Source organism: Pteronotus mesoamericanus, unplaced genomic scaffold (genome assembly GCF_021234165.1).
Source record: "Pteronotus mesoamericanus isolate MK-2021 breed Mesoamerican mustached bat unplaced genomic scaffold, CSHL_Meso_final contig_20, whole genome shotgun sequence".
Lineage (NCBI taxonomy): Eukaryota > Metazoa > Chordata > Mammalia > Chiroptera > Mormoopidae > Pteronotus > Pteronotus mesoamericanus.
This window is the reverse complement of record NW_026555085.1, coordinates 44,825,782-44,838,736: the sequence shown is the minus strand read 5'-3', so window position 1 is coordinate 44,838,736 and position 12,955 is coordinate 44,825,782. Positions and strand designations below refer to the sequence as shown.

General features: G+C 44.7%; 1 protein-coding gene across 1 annotated transcript in view; it reads right to left on the bottom strand.

Moving 5' to 3' along the window:
- NT5E (5'-nucleotidase ecto) overlaps positions 1 to 5,224 on the bottom strand; it is a 57,289-nt gene extending 52,065 nt beyond the window's left edge. The window contains exon 1 of the mRNA XM_054569675.1: positions 4,865 to 5,224. Within this exon, the coding sequence (XP_054425650.1) occupies positions 4,865 to 5,203 (339 nt within the window). The 5' untranslated portion in view covers positions 5,204 to 5,224. The remainder of the gene's footprint in view (positions 1 to 4,864) is intronic.
- Positions 5,225 to 12,955: the final 7,731 nt, after the last annotated feature.

Genomic DNA, 12,955 nt, shown 5'->3' with positions numbered 1-12,955 from the left:
TTCAGTTCTCAGCATCTCACACCTACACTGCTGCCCTGCCGCTTCTCTGACCCTCTTCTGTCGTGTCTTCTCCTTCCACCCACATCTCATCTTCTAAAACTGTGATTCTTCGATGTTGCTGAGACGTTTTTCTCACATCAACCAATTCTCTGCAGACATCAGCCGGGTGTCTGACAACTCTATTCAATTCTGATACCATCTGCCAGGAGTGGGCAGCAGTTCCCACAAGGTAAGGGGTCAGTCCTACAAGACTGCCTCCACTTCAGATGATAGTTGGCAGTTCTGGGCCACCTGTGCTTCTGACTGATCGGCTATCAAACCTCCACAGGTTTGATAGTTTGCTGGAATGACTCACAAAATTCAGGAGAGTGCTTAGTTACTATTACTGGTGTATTATAAAGGGTACAACTCAGGAATAGCCAAATGGAAGCCATGTATAGGGCAAGGTGTGGAGGGGGTTAGAGGAGGCGTGTGGTTTCCATGCCCTCTCTGGGCACACCACCCTCCCAGCACCTCGATGCATTTGCTAACCCAGAAGCTTGCGGAACCCCATCACTTAGGAGTTTTTAACAGAAGGTTCATTACACAGGCACAATTGATTAAATCACTGGCCATTGGTGACTAGCTCAATCTTTGGTCCCTCTCCCATCCCAGAAGGCTGAAGGTTGAACCCACTAATTATGGCTTGGTCTTTCGGGCCGCCAGCTCTCATTCTAGGGCTATCTAGGGGTCCCCAGCCATTAGTCACCTCAGAAACTGGGTACAAAGACCATTTCTTTTTTCTTTTTTCTTATACCAGAGTCATGCTGTACTCAGAAACCTCCAGTGGCTGCCCTGACAAGAGAGGAGAGCCCAAACTTTTCCAGGTGGCCTGTAAGCTGTACACAGCCTCTCCTCACATGATTCCTACCATTCGCCATGGTACAGGCTGGTCCAGCGACCAGATTCCTGCCTCTGCACCTTTGCCCCATTCTCCCACCTGTTAACTGGATTGAAACGCTTCTTAGGACACCATTTGTTTAAAGGTGCGAGGGGGAGTAGAGGGCTCCAGTCATTCAAGAAAGCAATCTGGCAGTCCTTAGTTAAAGTCAGTACACACATGCCTGTGGCCAGGAATTCTGCCCATGTGCATGGGTCCCAGAGAACTCCTCACAGGCAGGACCTACAGAAGGCTATTTGGAGCAGCATGTTTGTGGGATTGCAGCATAATTTGTGTGACCTCCAAGTGGACCCATCACTCGGGGGTGGAGGGAGGAGCAGGCGGCAAAGTCTGTGGAGATCCCTGTGGAGCATGATGCACATTATATGTACGTGCATGGTCAACGCAGAGTGACAGGGACAAAAGTAAGAAGCAGGATGAGCTAAGTAACAGGATGAGTTACATAATTTAAAAATACAAGCACCTCAGATAATAACAAAGATTCTACAAGTACTTATGGAAACAAAACGTAAACATCTAACATGTTAGAATGGTTACCTATGTGGGACATGAATACCTGAGTAATGGTCCCCTGGGTGAGTTAAGTTGAAGATTGGGGCCATGGTCCCCGCAGGCTCGGGTGCCTTGGAGCAATTTGTAGACAGAAACTGTGCTAGGGGCAGGGCCTCAGAAGCAGGGGCAGCTAGAGAGGAGGCTGCCCTTCTCCACTGAGGCTGCCTTCCTCACAGCCTACCCACCGCCATGGTGATGGTTAGAATCTCAGCTCTAGAGATGAATTTGTTTGGCTTTGTGCTTTAAGGGTGAGGGATTTCATATGTCTGCTCAATGAGTAAACATTAAGGATAGCTTAGACAATGGGACTTAGAAATGATGGGGAAGGGGACAGAGAAAGGAGGTAGACCATGCCAGGTTGTCAGAATCAGATAAGCTGATAGCTGCAAAAGCCAAACCTTCCCTTCCTCTCAACTTTTTTTTTTTTTTTTTTTTTTTTTTTTGGCAGAACACCTGGACTGAAACTTCTGCTGAGCACTTACAACAAGCCAACAGGGTGTTAGGGAGTTTCACATGAATTATCACATATACTGTTCACAAATATCCTACCCACAGATGAGGGTTATCCTTCCTGTTTTACAGCTGGGGACCCTGAGGTCAGAGAAAGCAGCCTGGCCACATGGGCCCACACTGTGAATGTATCCATGTTGTCTTTCTACTGCCTGGGGAACATCAGTCCTCCAGCCCTCCAGCTACCAACAAGCGACTTTTGATGTCCTTTTTCTAGAGCTTTCTGCCTAGCAGTGGGCCCAGGTCTCCAGTCTCACCTTGGGACACCAAGGGCTATTAGAACTGCTTCAGCAGCTCTCGCTGGAATGCAGCAGGTCTAGAAAGTCTACATCTCCTCAGAGACTTGTGCTAGAAGCTCCTGGGGTTAAGCTAGGTTCTAGTAATTTCCTCTTTGCCTCCCACACCCTTGAGTCCTTATCCGTGGCTCCTCTAACTAGGTCTAGTTTTAGAGAACTGGAGATTGCCCCTCCACCGCTGTTTTCCACTCTGATCTGAATCTCCAGCTTCCTGAGATGCAAGATGAGGTAGCAGGTAAGGGGTGAGGGGGATCTTTTAATAAATTCTCTGAGAGTAGTATAAACAAAATGACAGCAAAAAATCTCTGTAAAACAAGAATATGGCAGAGTTTTGCCATATGCTAAAGCACTACAAGAACGAGTATTTTATGCAGGTCAAATTATGCTTGTCAAACCCCAGAAAGGCACTAAGTTCAGATGAGATGATATCAGAAAGGTGCCTTTCAACCAGCTTTACCACTGGCACGCCTCACCCTCTTTATACCCTGCCAACTATGTAAGTAGCCTATTTTTCAAGTCCCGGGCCAATCACTTTGAGTGAAATTTAAAGGAAGGTAATTCCATCCAACATAAAGTATTCTAAAATTCCTGATGGTGATTATAACTTGCAGATTGCCCAAGCCTCACCCAGAGCCCTGTCATAAACACTTGCTAAGGTGATTAACACCACAAGCTCAATTTAACTTAAAGACAAAAACAGTATTATTAGAGAAAACTATGAATTTTCCTTTTTCACCAAAAGGAGTGTATACAACTGTGAAGAAAAGGGTGTCACAAAAAGAAAAGTTTACAAAGTTGTGGTTTATATGTGAAATAAAAAAAAAACCTCATGTAAGGTTAATCCTATCTTTCTGCAGGGGAAACGGAGACATAAGCTAGTAATAATTCAATTAAATAAATACTTATTTTGCCATTACCTTGTGCAAAACATCAGGCAGGTTGAGTGGTGGAGATACTATTGCTGAGATCACACAGAGTTCTTGAGGCCCACAATTCTTTTGTGGAGTCAGGGGCTGGTGAGCCCCCCAGATAAATTCTGGGACTTAGGGGTCCCTTTGAATTGCTGTTGCTTCAAGCGTTCCTGATAACCTTAAAACCAGCAATCAGAATGGCCTTCTCTCATCTCTCTAAAATGAGCTTCCTTGTTAGAGGAAAAACAAACAAACTAAACAACTCTACTCTCTTATCATCTTATCCTGTCCTCTCTATAAGTTTCCAGGAAAATACAGCATTGTCCTCTGCTGACATCAGTGCTCTTCCGACACACAGCATATTGTTAGTCCTTCTGTATCCCAGGACGGACCACACCTCTCCTTCCTGTTCACACCCATGGGCTTTACTCATCTCCCTGGACCCTTGCTCTGTTCTTTCCCTTCTGAAGCTCCTCAGATTTCTTGTCCCAGTTTCTCCACAGAATCCCTTTCCTCGAGGATTTGACAGAGGGTTAAACTTGGGTGGTGGTGGTTTGCTTAAACAAGCAAACCAACCATATATAGGTTTTGGTTATACTTATTTATTAATGTGTAACCTCTCTCAGTTCCTCTTCTAAAATTCAGTCCAACAAATAAGGTGTAACCTTAAGAGATCATTTGGGAGCTTGGACTTAAAGCTTTGCCTGTATTTTAAGACTCCCTCATCTCTAAGTTGGACTCTTCCTAGGTCTCTGCAGCCAAACTGATTTTACTGAAATCCTTTGAAACCCCAGTGTTTCAGAATATTGGTCCTCTCTGGAAGCTTCTTTCTTTCTTTCTTTCTTTCTTTCTTTCTTTCTTTCTTTCTTTCTTTCTTTCTTTCTTTCTTTCTTTCTTTCTTCCTTTCTTTTCTATTCTTTTCTTTTTTAAAAAATTTACACAGCAGTGCCTGGTAATAATAATAACTAACATTTAGTGAGGCTATATGTACTCTGTGCCGGGCAACCCTTTGAGGGAGATGCAGTTCTTATTCCCATTTTATAGAGGCTGGAGGGAACTGAGGCACGGAGAGAGTAAATAACTTGCACACATAAGGTAGCTGAGCAGGGAATCTCACCCAAAGCTGTGAACTTAATCAGGGTCAAGCTCCAGAGTCAGATGGCTCTGGAATCCACACCTAGTTTGGTCTCCGTTTTTGGGGGCTGGTGCCCTGGAGCGTGTACTCAACGTCTTTGACTCTGCGTTTCCTTTCCAATAAAATCGAGATAAAGCATTCTTAGACAGCTGGAGCAGTGTATGAGCGAGAAGCGTGGCGGGTCTGCTTGGGTCCCCGGCACTGGGTAGTTGTTAAACTCCCGCGCAGTCCAGCTGAACCCTCTCATGGGCAGGGCTGGGTCCTGCTCCTCCAAATACTGCACCTCATGGTGGGCGCCGAACTTCAATACGTTTAAGACTAACCATCCGAGAGGCTTCTGCGTCTACATCTCCCTGGCACACTGGCCGAAGCCTCGCTTTCCCCCCACATCTCCGCCGGGTCCTAAGCTTGCCACCTCGCGCCCTGCCATCGGCTCCTCCTGCACCCCGGCTGCCCGGCTGCTCGCTCCATCCCGAGACCTCCACGGGCTCCCGAGCCTCCGCGCTGGCCGCCGGCTTACCATGGCATTGTAGCCCAGGGCGTTCATGAAGTGAGCCACCTCAGCTCCCTTGTACACGGTGAACCAGATGGTGCCCTGGTACTGGTCGCCAGCGTCGAGGAATAGCACGTGGGGCTCGGCGGCCCGGATCCGCCGCACTTGAGTGAACAGCCTGGCTACGCCGCCCACGCAGCGGTTGGTGTTCACGCACTTGCTGGAGTCCTCGCTGGTCTGCTCCAGCCGGCTGTGCAAATCGTTGGTGTGCAGGATGGTGAGTTCCCAGGCGCCCGCCGCCTGCCACAGCAGCGCGCCCAGCGCTAGGAGCCGCGGCGTTAACGCCCGTGGGGCTCCGGGACACATGGCTGCGGTGCGTGGAGCGGGCGCAAGTGCAGGCGAGCCGAGCGAATGCAGGCGAAAGAAGTGAGGCACCAAGAAGAGCAGGCGAGCGGGGCGCGACCGGGGCGGGACCGGGGCGGGACCGGGGCGGGCCCTCTTCAGCCTGGAGTCCATCCCCGCGGCCAGGACAGCGTCGTCACCCGATCCGACCCTGGCACCCGGGGCGCCCCGGGCGGCGCTGGCGGCTGGCACCCGCTCCTGCAGGAACAGTGGGAAAGTTGTTCCCAGCGAGGAGCGAGCACCGGCCAGGATCCCGGCCCGACCCAGGAGCCTGGGCGCCCGCAATCCCACTGCTGGCGGTGTTGGAGGGTCCACCCCTGCGTCTACCACCGGGCTATTCTCGCCTCTTTTGAGGGACCAATTTTTCTAAAGAGAAATCACACGGTTTGTGTTGGACTTGTGGCGGGTTCTGCGAGCTCATCACTGGAAAGAGCGGAAGAGGGTAAAGAAGGGAGGTGGAAGGAAAGGTGGGCGACACGGGGGTGTAGGGTGGGGAGAAGATTAAAGAGAAATCAAGATGAAGGAGAGAGACGCGCTTTGCATTTTGTACTATAGGAACTAAAAACGGATAATGAGAGGTAACCAGCTTTCCAGTCATTGTGGGAACTCACGAAGGCCATTGTTTAGATGTAGAACCTTAGAAGCTAAGAAATAACCCAAATCCAGCACACGTTTATTTTCTATTGAAACCTTAGGGATAGAACAGCAATGGTGCGTAGACAGCTTTTGGAAGCTGAAAAGAGCCAGCAGGAGTGGAATTAGCAGCTGTGAGTCCATGCTGCAGCCTTCTGTTGCTTTTGTAGGCAATTTTTTCTTCCTGTTTTATTTTTGAGGGTTTAATGTGCTAAGGATGGTGCGCACATCTTTTAAGGTAAAGCTTTTGACAAGGAGGGTAATAGGAATACGATAGAATCATCATTATAATCTAATTTTAAATGGTAACACTTCCCTCTGTTTAACAGATTTGATTTCTCAGTGCAATCAATAATCTCAGCGGCTTTGGTTGCTGGACGGGTGTGGGTGGGTGTAAAAGATGAAAGGGATTAGTAAGAAGTGCAAACCACCAGTTATAAAATGAGTCAGGGGGATGTAAAGTACAGCATAGGGAATATAGTTGATAACACTGTAATATTATGTACGGTGTCAGATGTGTGATAAGCCTTATTGTGGCGATCACTTTGTAAGATATATAAATGTCTAATCGCTGTGCTGTACACTAATATAATATTGTATATCAACTCTAATTTTTAAAAAGTAATCTAGCCACCTTGGGGAGGGAAGGAGGAGGGTGTCAGTTTGGAGTCCCTGCTAGGTGTCCAAAGATTTATGCTTTGCACAACAGCAGATGCAGTCTTCACATTTCTTCAAAATTCAGCAAGCCAGGCCTGTTCTTTCTTTTCTTTCTTTCTTTCTTTCTCTTTCTTTCTTTCTTTCTTTCTTTCTTTCTTTCTTTCTTTCTTTCTTTCTTTCTTTCCTTTCTTTCCTTTCTTTCTCTTTCTTTCTTTCTTTCTTTCTTTCTTTCTTTCTCTTTCTTTCTTTCTTTCCTTTCTTTCCTTCCTTCCTTCCTTCCTTTTTTCTTTTCTTTCTTTCTTTCTTTCTTTCTTTCTTTCTTTCTTTCTTTCTTTCCTTTCCTTTCCCTTTCCTTCCTTCCTTCCTTCCTTCCTTCCTTCCTTCCTTCCTTCCTTCCTTCCTTCCTTCTTTCTTTCTTTCTTTCTTTTAAAAAGCATTTTAGGATGAAGTTTACATACCAAGATTTACCATCTTTAACTGTTCTTAGGCGGGTGGCCCCGCGGCAGTAAGCGTGCTCACATTCCTTCACGGCCGTCACCGCCACTCCCTTCAGAGCCTTTCATCATCCCAAACTGAAACTCTGCAGCCAGTGAACCCTGCCTCCCCGTCCGCCTTTCCCTCAGACCTTGGCAATCACCATTCTACGCGCTACCTCTATGAATTTGAGTCCTTCGGTTCTCACATAACTGGAATCATATAATATTTGTCTGTGGGTAACTGACTTATTTCACTTTGTGTAATGTCCTCAAGATTTATCCATGTTTTAGCATGTGTCAGAAGTTACTTCTTTTTCTAAGGCTGAATAATATTCCTTTGTATGTATATATCATATCTTGTTTATCCATTAATATATCAGTGAACATTGTTTTTTTTTTTTTTTTCACCTTTTGGCTACTATTAATAATGCTACTTGAATGTGGTGTACAAATATCTTTTTAAGTTGTTACTGAACTAAAGGGGTTTATTTGCCTTCATGTAGCAAAGCCCAATCAAACGTGAAAAAGAGTTTGAAGCAAAGAAAGTAAAGGCTTTTCTTTTTTCTTTTTTTTAAGAAAATGGCAGCAAGTCTGGAATCACAGGTGAGTTTGTGCTCAAAGACCTGGCTCCTGGATGGCACGGGGACAGATCATATATGGGAAAAACTGTTAATCGTGGTGATTAAGCAAGTTGGAGTCCTAGGCTCTACTGATTGGTTTGGGGCCAAGGTAGAGAGGAGCTGATCATTGTGTCAAGGCCTGATATCAATCATGGCATCATTCTGTCTAGTTTCATGAGAGTGTGGTGGGTAGGGTCAATGTGAGCCTGGGGCTGAAACACTTAATAAAAAAGATATTATCTTCAGTTTGAGCCAAACTCGGTTTCTATGGTCAACTGACTTGAGGCTTTGTTCTTCAGTTTGATGCCGACCAGAATTTGACATCCTAAAGACTTAGTGACTAAGGAAGGGACTGAACAAACATAAAAAAGAAAGGGTCATATTAAACAAAAGAAGTTTCTGCATGGCTACAAAGTCTGTGCTTTCAATTGTGAAAAATGATGTAACTGAATGCAGGCCATCTGGGACTCCAACCCAGGCACCCTGGGCCTTACCTGCGTTCACATTGTCCTGGGTGGGTTACCAAAAACTATAAGCAAATGCAGGTCCAGCTGCCTGCCTTTTTGAAAACAATGCTTGCAAGGCAGGTGCTAATGTAAAGAAAAGTGGTTTATTCAGATACTGGCCATCTGAAAGAGGGAAGACTCATGTTTCCAAGTCCATCTCTACATCTCATTGAGGCAGAGGTTTTTCCAAGGAGGGAGAGGGGAACAGAACAAAGAGACCAAGGGAGGGGGTTGCAAAGTTCTTTACGTGCAGACGAGCACAATCCATTAAGGTAAGACAAGTGATGGTCCACTGTGCACCATCCTGGTTTCGTCATCCCGGCTTTATGTAATCTCAGCTTCACATTATCCTGGCTCCACAGTTGAAAGTCAGCAGATCTCCCAGAACTAGGATCTCTGAAGAGTCTGTATCTTTTGAAGTTAGTTCCTAGGATTCTTATCTATACATGCTGTTCATCTACAAGCTACATATTAGTCCAAGTCAGCATTTATAGAAATAATGTCAAAAGAATGGTAGGGTGGGTTACAATTTCCCACTGTTAAAATTTTCCACTGTTACAATAATGTAAACCAAACCACTCCAAAATGGAGTCAGAACTTCTCTGCAAGGGAACTGCCTTGTATGTCATACTCCTCCAACCGCTGGAATGTCGAAACTGGGTGGATGATGCAAAGCATCATCCTTTGGACTGGGCGTAAACCAACATTGCCTCCCAAACCACTGTTTGCAAAGATAACAAGAAAGTCAATATTATGATGATTGAACTGGAGATTAAAAACTGTCTTTAGAATCAGCATCATTATGCTAGTTTATTTGCATTGACAGAAATGCCTTTCTTTTATTGATAAAATTATTTCCCTTCCCTTGCTCATAAATACCCCTTACCTTTACCTCCTACTAGGAACACTATTCGGGTTTCTGCCTAAATAAGTGCTTGCTGAATAGCTCTTCTATCGGATCTCAAATAAGAGAGGCTTGTTGCCTCTCCCTTTGGCCTTCATTTTTAGGTTAACACATTTTTGGGGGGATATATACTCAGAAGTGTCATTGCTGAGTCATATGGCAGTTCCATTTATTTTGTTGAGGAATTGCCATTCCATCTTCTGTAATGACTGAACCATTTCACAGTCCCACCAGCAGTGCACAGAATCTAATTCTCCACATCCTCCTCAATATGCATGTTCTACTTTTTGACAATAGCTCTTTGGGAAGTAGTAGCTCACTTATCCCAAGGCTGTTTGAGAAGTAGTATCTCATTTTGGTCTAATCTGCATTTCCTTGGGCTATGGAGCCTGGTGTGGGGCTGCGACCCCTCGTGCCTCAGGGGGTGTCCACGTTATGCCTCTCATGTTATAACTTCCACACATGGGTGTGGGGCCTGCCCATTCTGCATCTCCACTTCTACCAGTCTTGACATGTTTTTTTCTGTATATTCTTAGTTGTAGGACTAATGTTCACCTCATCCTTAGGCTGTTCTCCGTGATGGTTGTTCTGTAGTGTAATTGTAAATTTGAAGTAATCATAAGAGGAGCAAGCACAGTGTTTACCTACTCTGCCATCTTGACTGGAAGTGTCCAAAGGTAAACATTTTACAAAAGAAGTTGTATGCCGGGGCGGGACTACCCACCATGACCTGCCCAGTTAGGAAATGTTTTTTCCTCCCTCGCACCTCCAAACAACCATTCTAACCTACTCTCACGTTTAATAGTAGATTACATTTAATAGTAGTTCAGATTTAATAACAATAAATTTATTGAAAAATAAGACACAACTCTATTTGTCAAATCACAGTTGAATTAGAACCACAGGTTAGCTATCGATAAAAAAGTTCTGCAAAAATCAATGAAAGTGTTCTGTGAGAACCAATTAGTTGTATGGTATGTGTTATAAAGATTATTACTTATTTTACTATTATTTGTAAATTGCATGCTGTAGTCCTTCATATCAATAGAATTTGTAATAAATATGTATCTGTGTATAAATGTGTACATTCTTTTGAGAATCAGTTGTTATACATTTACTAGCACACCACTGGAACTAATGAATAATTTGTTAAAGTTTCTTTTGTGATGTGAAACTATTTCTTAACACAGGTATTCCATAAAATGTCCAAATTTCTTTAAATGTGCTGAGACTTTACATTTATTTAGGTGAACTGAATTAAAAATCTGAGGTCTGCTTTGATCTGAAAACAGGGGAAATCTATTTGCCCCTGGGCATATTGCCACACTTGGGTTACACTGTTCAGAGTTTGGTTTTGTTTTACTGGAGAGAAAACTGAATGTGATATATAACCTGGCTAAAAAATTTGTCCAAGAGCATTTAACTAGTAGGTAGCAGACAGGTTTTGAATACAACTGAACCCTAACACTCATGTTAAGTTATTAAGTCCTTACAAAAGTGTAAAAGGGTAGATGTTGTTATTCCCCTTTTACAGTAATAAAATTGAGGTTCCATATGTTAAATTAATTGTCCAAGATTCTACAGGTGAAGAGGTTTTACCCCCTGTTTATATATGTAACTGTTTCAAACAGGTTCTCTGCCCACTCACAATATTTATATCCTGCTCCCCAGCCCATTCCAGCATTTCTGATGGGAGATATTCTTGATCTGGTGATTTCTGAAGAGATTCAAGAAGCTTGACATCCTCTCTCACAGCTTTTGCTAGTCTTGTGGTCACAGCAGGACAGTCAATGTATATTTGCCCTTCATAAACCAGACCTAATAGAGTGAATTGGGTCTGAGTCCGTTGGGACACATGGGACATATAGGGCGTGAGGAGACAGGCCCTTTTGCCCACTCATCTACTGCGGTACCACCTCAGACCCACCTGCTCCACCACTCAGGCAGGCAAGTCCAGTCTGCAGCCTCTGTCACAGCCACTCATGGTATGCCAAAGCTCCCTTAAACCATCCTCCTTCTCTTTAAGTCTTTTTTCCTTTTGGTGCTCTGATTGGGTGTATTTTCTACCTTGTCTTCCAAATCACTGATTCAGCCCTCTGCGTCATGTAGCCTACCTTTAATTCTTTCTAATGCAGTCTTCATTTCAGTTTCTGTACTCTTCATCTCTGGCTGGTTTTTATTTACAGTTTCTACGTCCTTTTCTCATGCTGATGTAGTTCTCAATAAGGTCCTCATAGTTCCTGTAAAATTTCTTGTAGTTCTCACTAAGTTTTTTGAGCATCCTTATAACCATTACTTTCAACTTGATGTCTGATACTGCTTTCCTCAATTTCATTTAGCTCTTTTTCTGGAGATTCCTTCTTTTCTTTTGTTTGGTGTTTGTTTCTTTGTCTCCCCATTTTAGTTGTCTCTCTGTGTGTTTTTTTTCCTGCGTATTAGATAGATCTGCTTTGACTCCCAGTCTCTGCGGGATGGCCGTGTTAGGTAACCTGTGGGACCCAGTGGTGCAGTCTCCTTGATCTGAAGTGGATACTCTGGGAATGCCCATTGTGTGGGTTATGTGGTCTCTCCTGTTGTAATTGGGTCCTGATGTTAGCCCGTTCGTTGGTGGGATTTCCTCTCCGGCTGGCTGACTGAAAGACACAACCCCAACCATGTCTCGCAAGCTGTTGTACAGGGGCTGACAGAACAAACCAAAACAACACAACACACGCCAAAAAACAAAAAACAAAATGAAACAAAATTCCCAACAACAGCAAAAACAATAAAAGAGAAAAAGTAGTAAAAGAAGAAAGAATACAAGAAGACAAAATGAGAAAAGGTTATGGGAGGAGAGAAGGAAGAGAAACATTAAGAATAAGGAATAGAATGAGAAAAACAGCAAAAAAGAAAAAAAGAGAATAAAAAATAAAAGGAACGAAGAAAAAGTAAGCAAAGGAAAGAGTAAAATAAGAGATATGAAAGAAAAATAGAGGAAAAAATAGAAGAACAAAATAAAAATATGAAAAAGAAAGAACAAAAATAATGAAAAAGAACAAAGTGGAATTTGTCTCAGTAGAGCGTAGTGCCTGCCTGCTGGGATCTCTGTTTGGATATAGCTCTGAGGTTGTCTGAAGCTGGTGTAAGCTTATGTCATATGCTGTTCACATCTGGCCTCAGCAGCCTCTTCAAAGCCACCAGCAATCCACAATTTGGGGCTGCCTCTGCCAGGCTTGGCTGTACATAGGAGGCGCCAACCTGCGCTGCAAGGCCGGCTTTTACCGGCACAGGACCCAGATTTGGCTCAGCACTCTTCTCAAGGCACCGCAGGGCCTGCCTCCGCCTGCCTCCGCCTGCTTCTCCTTGCCAGCTTGGTGTCGGTGTTAGACACTGGACTGTTTCTGAAGGGGTTTCTGGAAGATTTGGGGGGATGGGGCACTTCCCAAATCTTCCAGATTTGGATCTCCCATGGTGGGGAGGTGCCATTCAGATTCCAGGGAAGATGGTGGGTATTTCCCCACACATCTGAGTCGGTCCTGGATTATTTTCCTCCATTTGGCAGGCCGGAACCCCTAGTAGGTAAGTGGATGGGGTCTCTGGAGCCCCAAGTTTGGGTCTGCTGGAGACCAGGAGGGGTTTCTATTGGATCTCTAGTGAGGGGAAAGGGTAAGGAATGGGCACGCCCCAAAGCCAGTCTATGACGCCCCTTGAGTCTGCCTATGATGCTGTCTCCTTGTTAGGTAGCAGCCAGGAATGAAGAACTTAAAACAGGAGGCTAGATGCAAAAGGGAAACATGTCACCCACTAACTCAGCAGTCCTGAGCCTGGTCTGATAAGACTGCCAGGTTCCAAACATCACAAGAAAAGCTCTGATAGCGCAGATGGACTCCGGAGGCGGTGGGGGGTGGGATGTGAAACACTGTGTGTATCATTTCCATTAG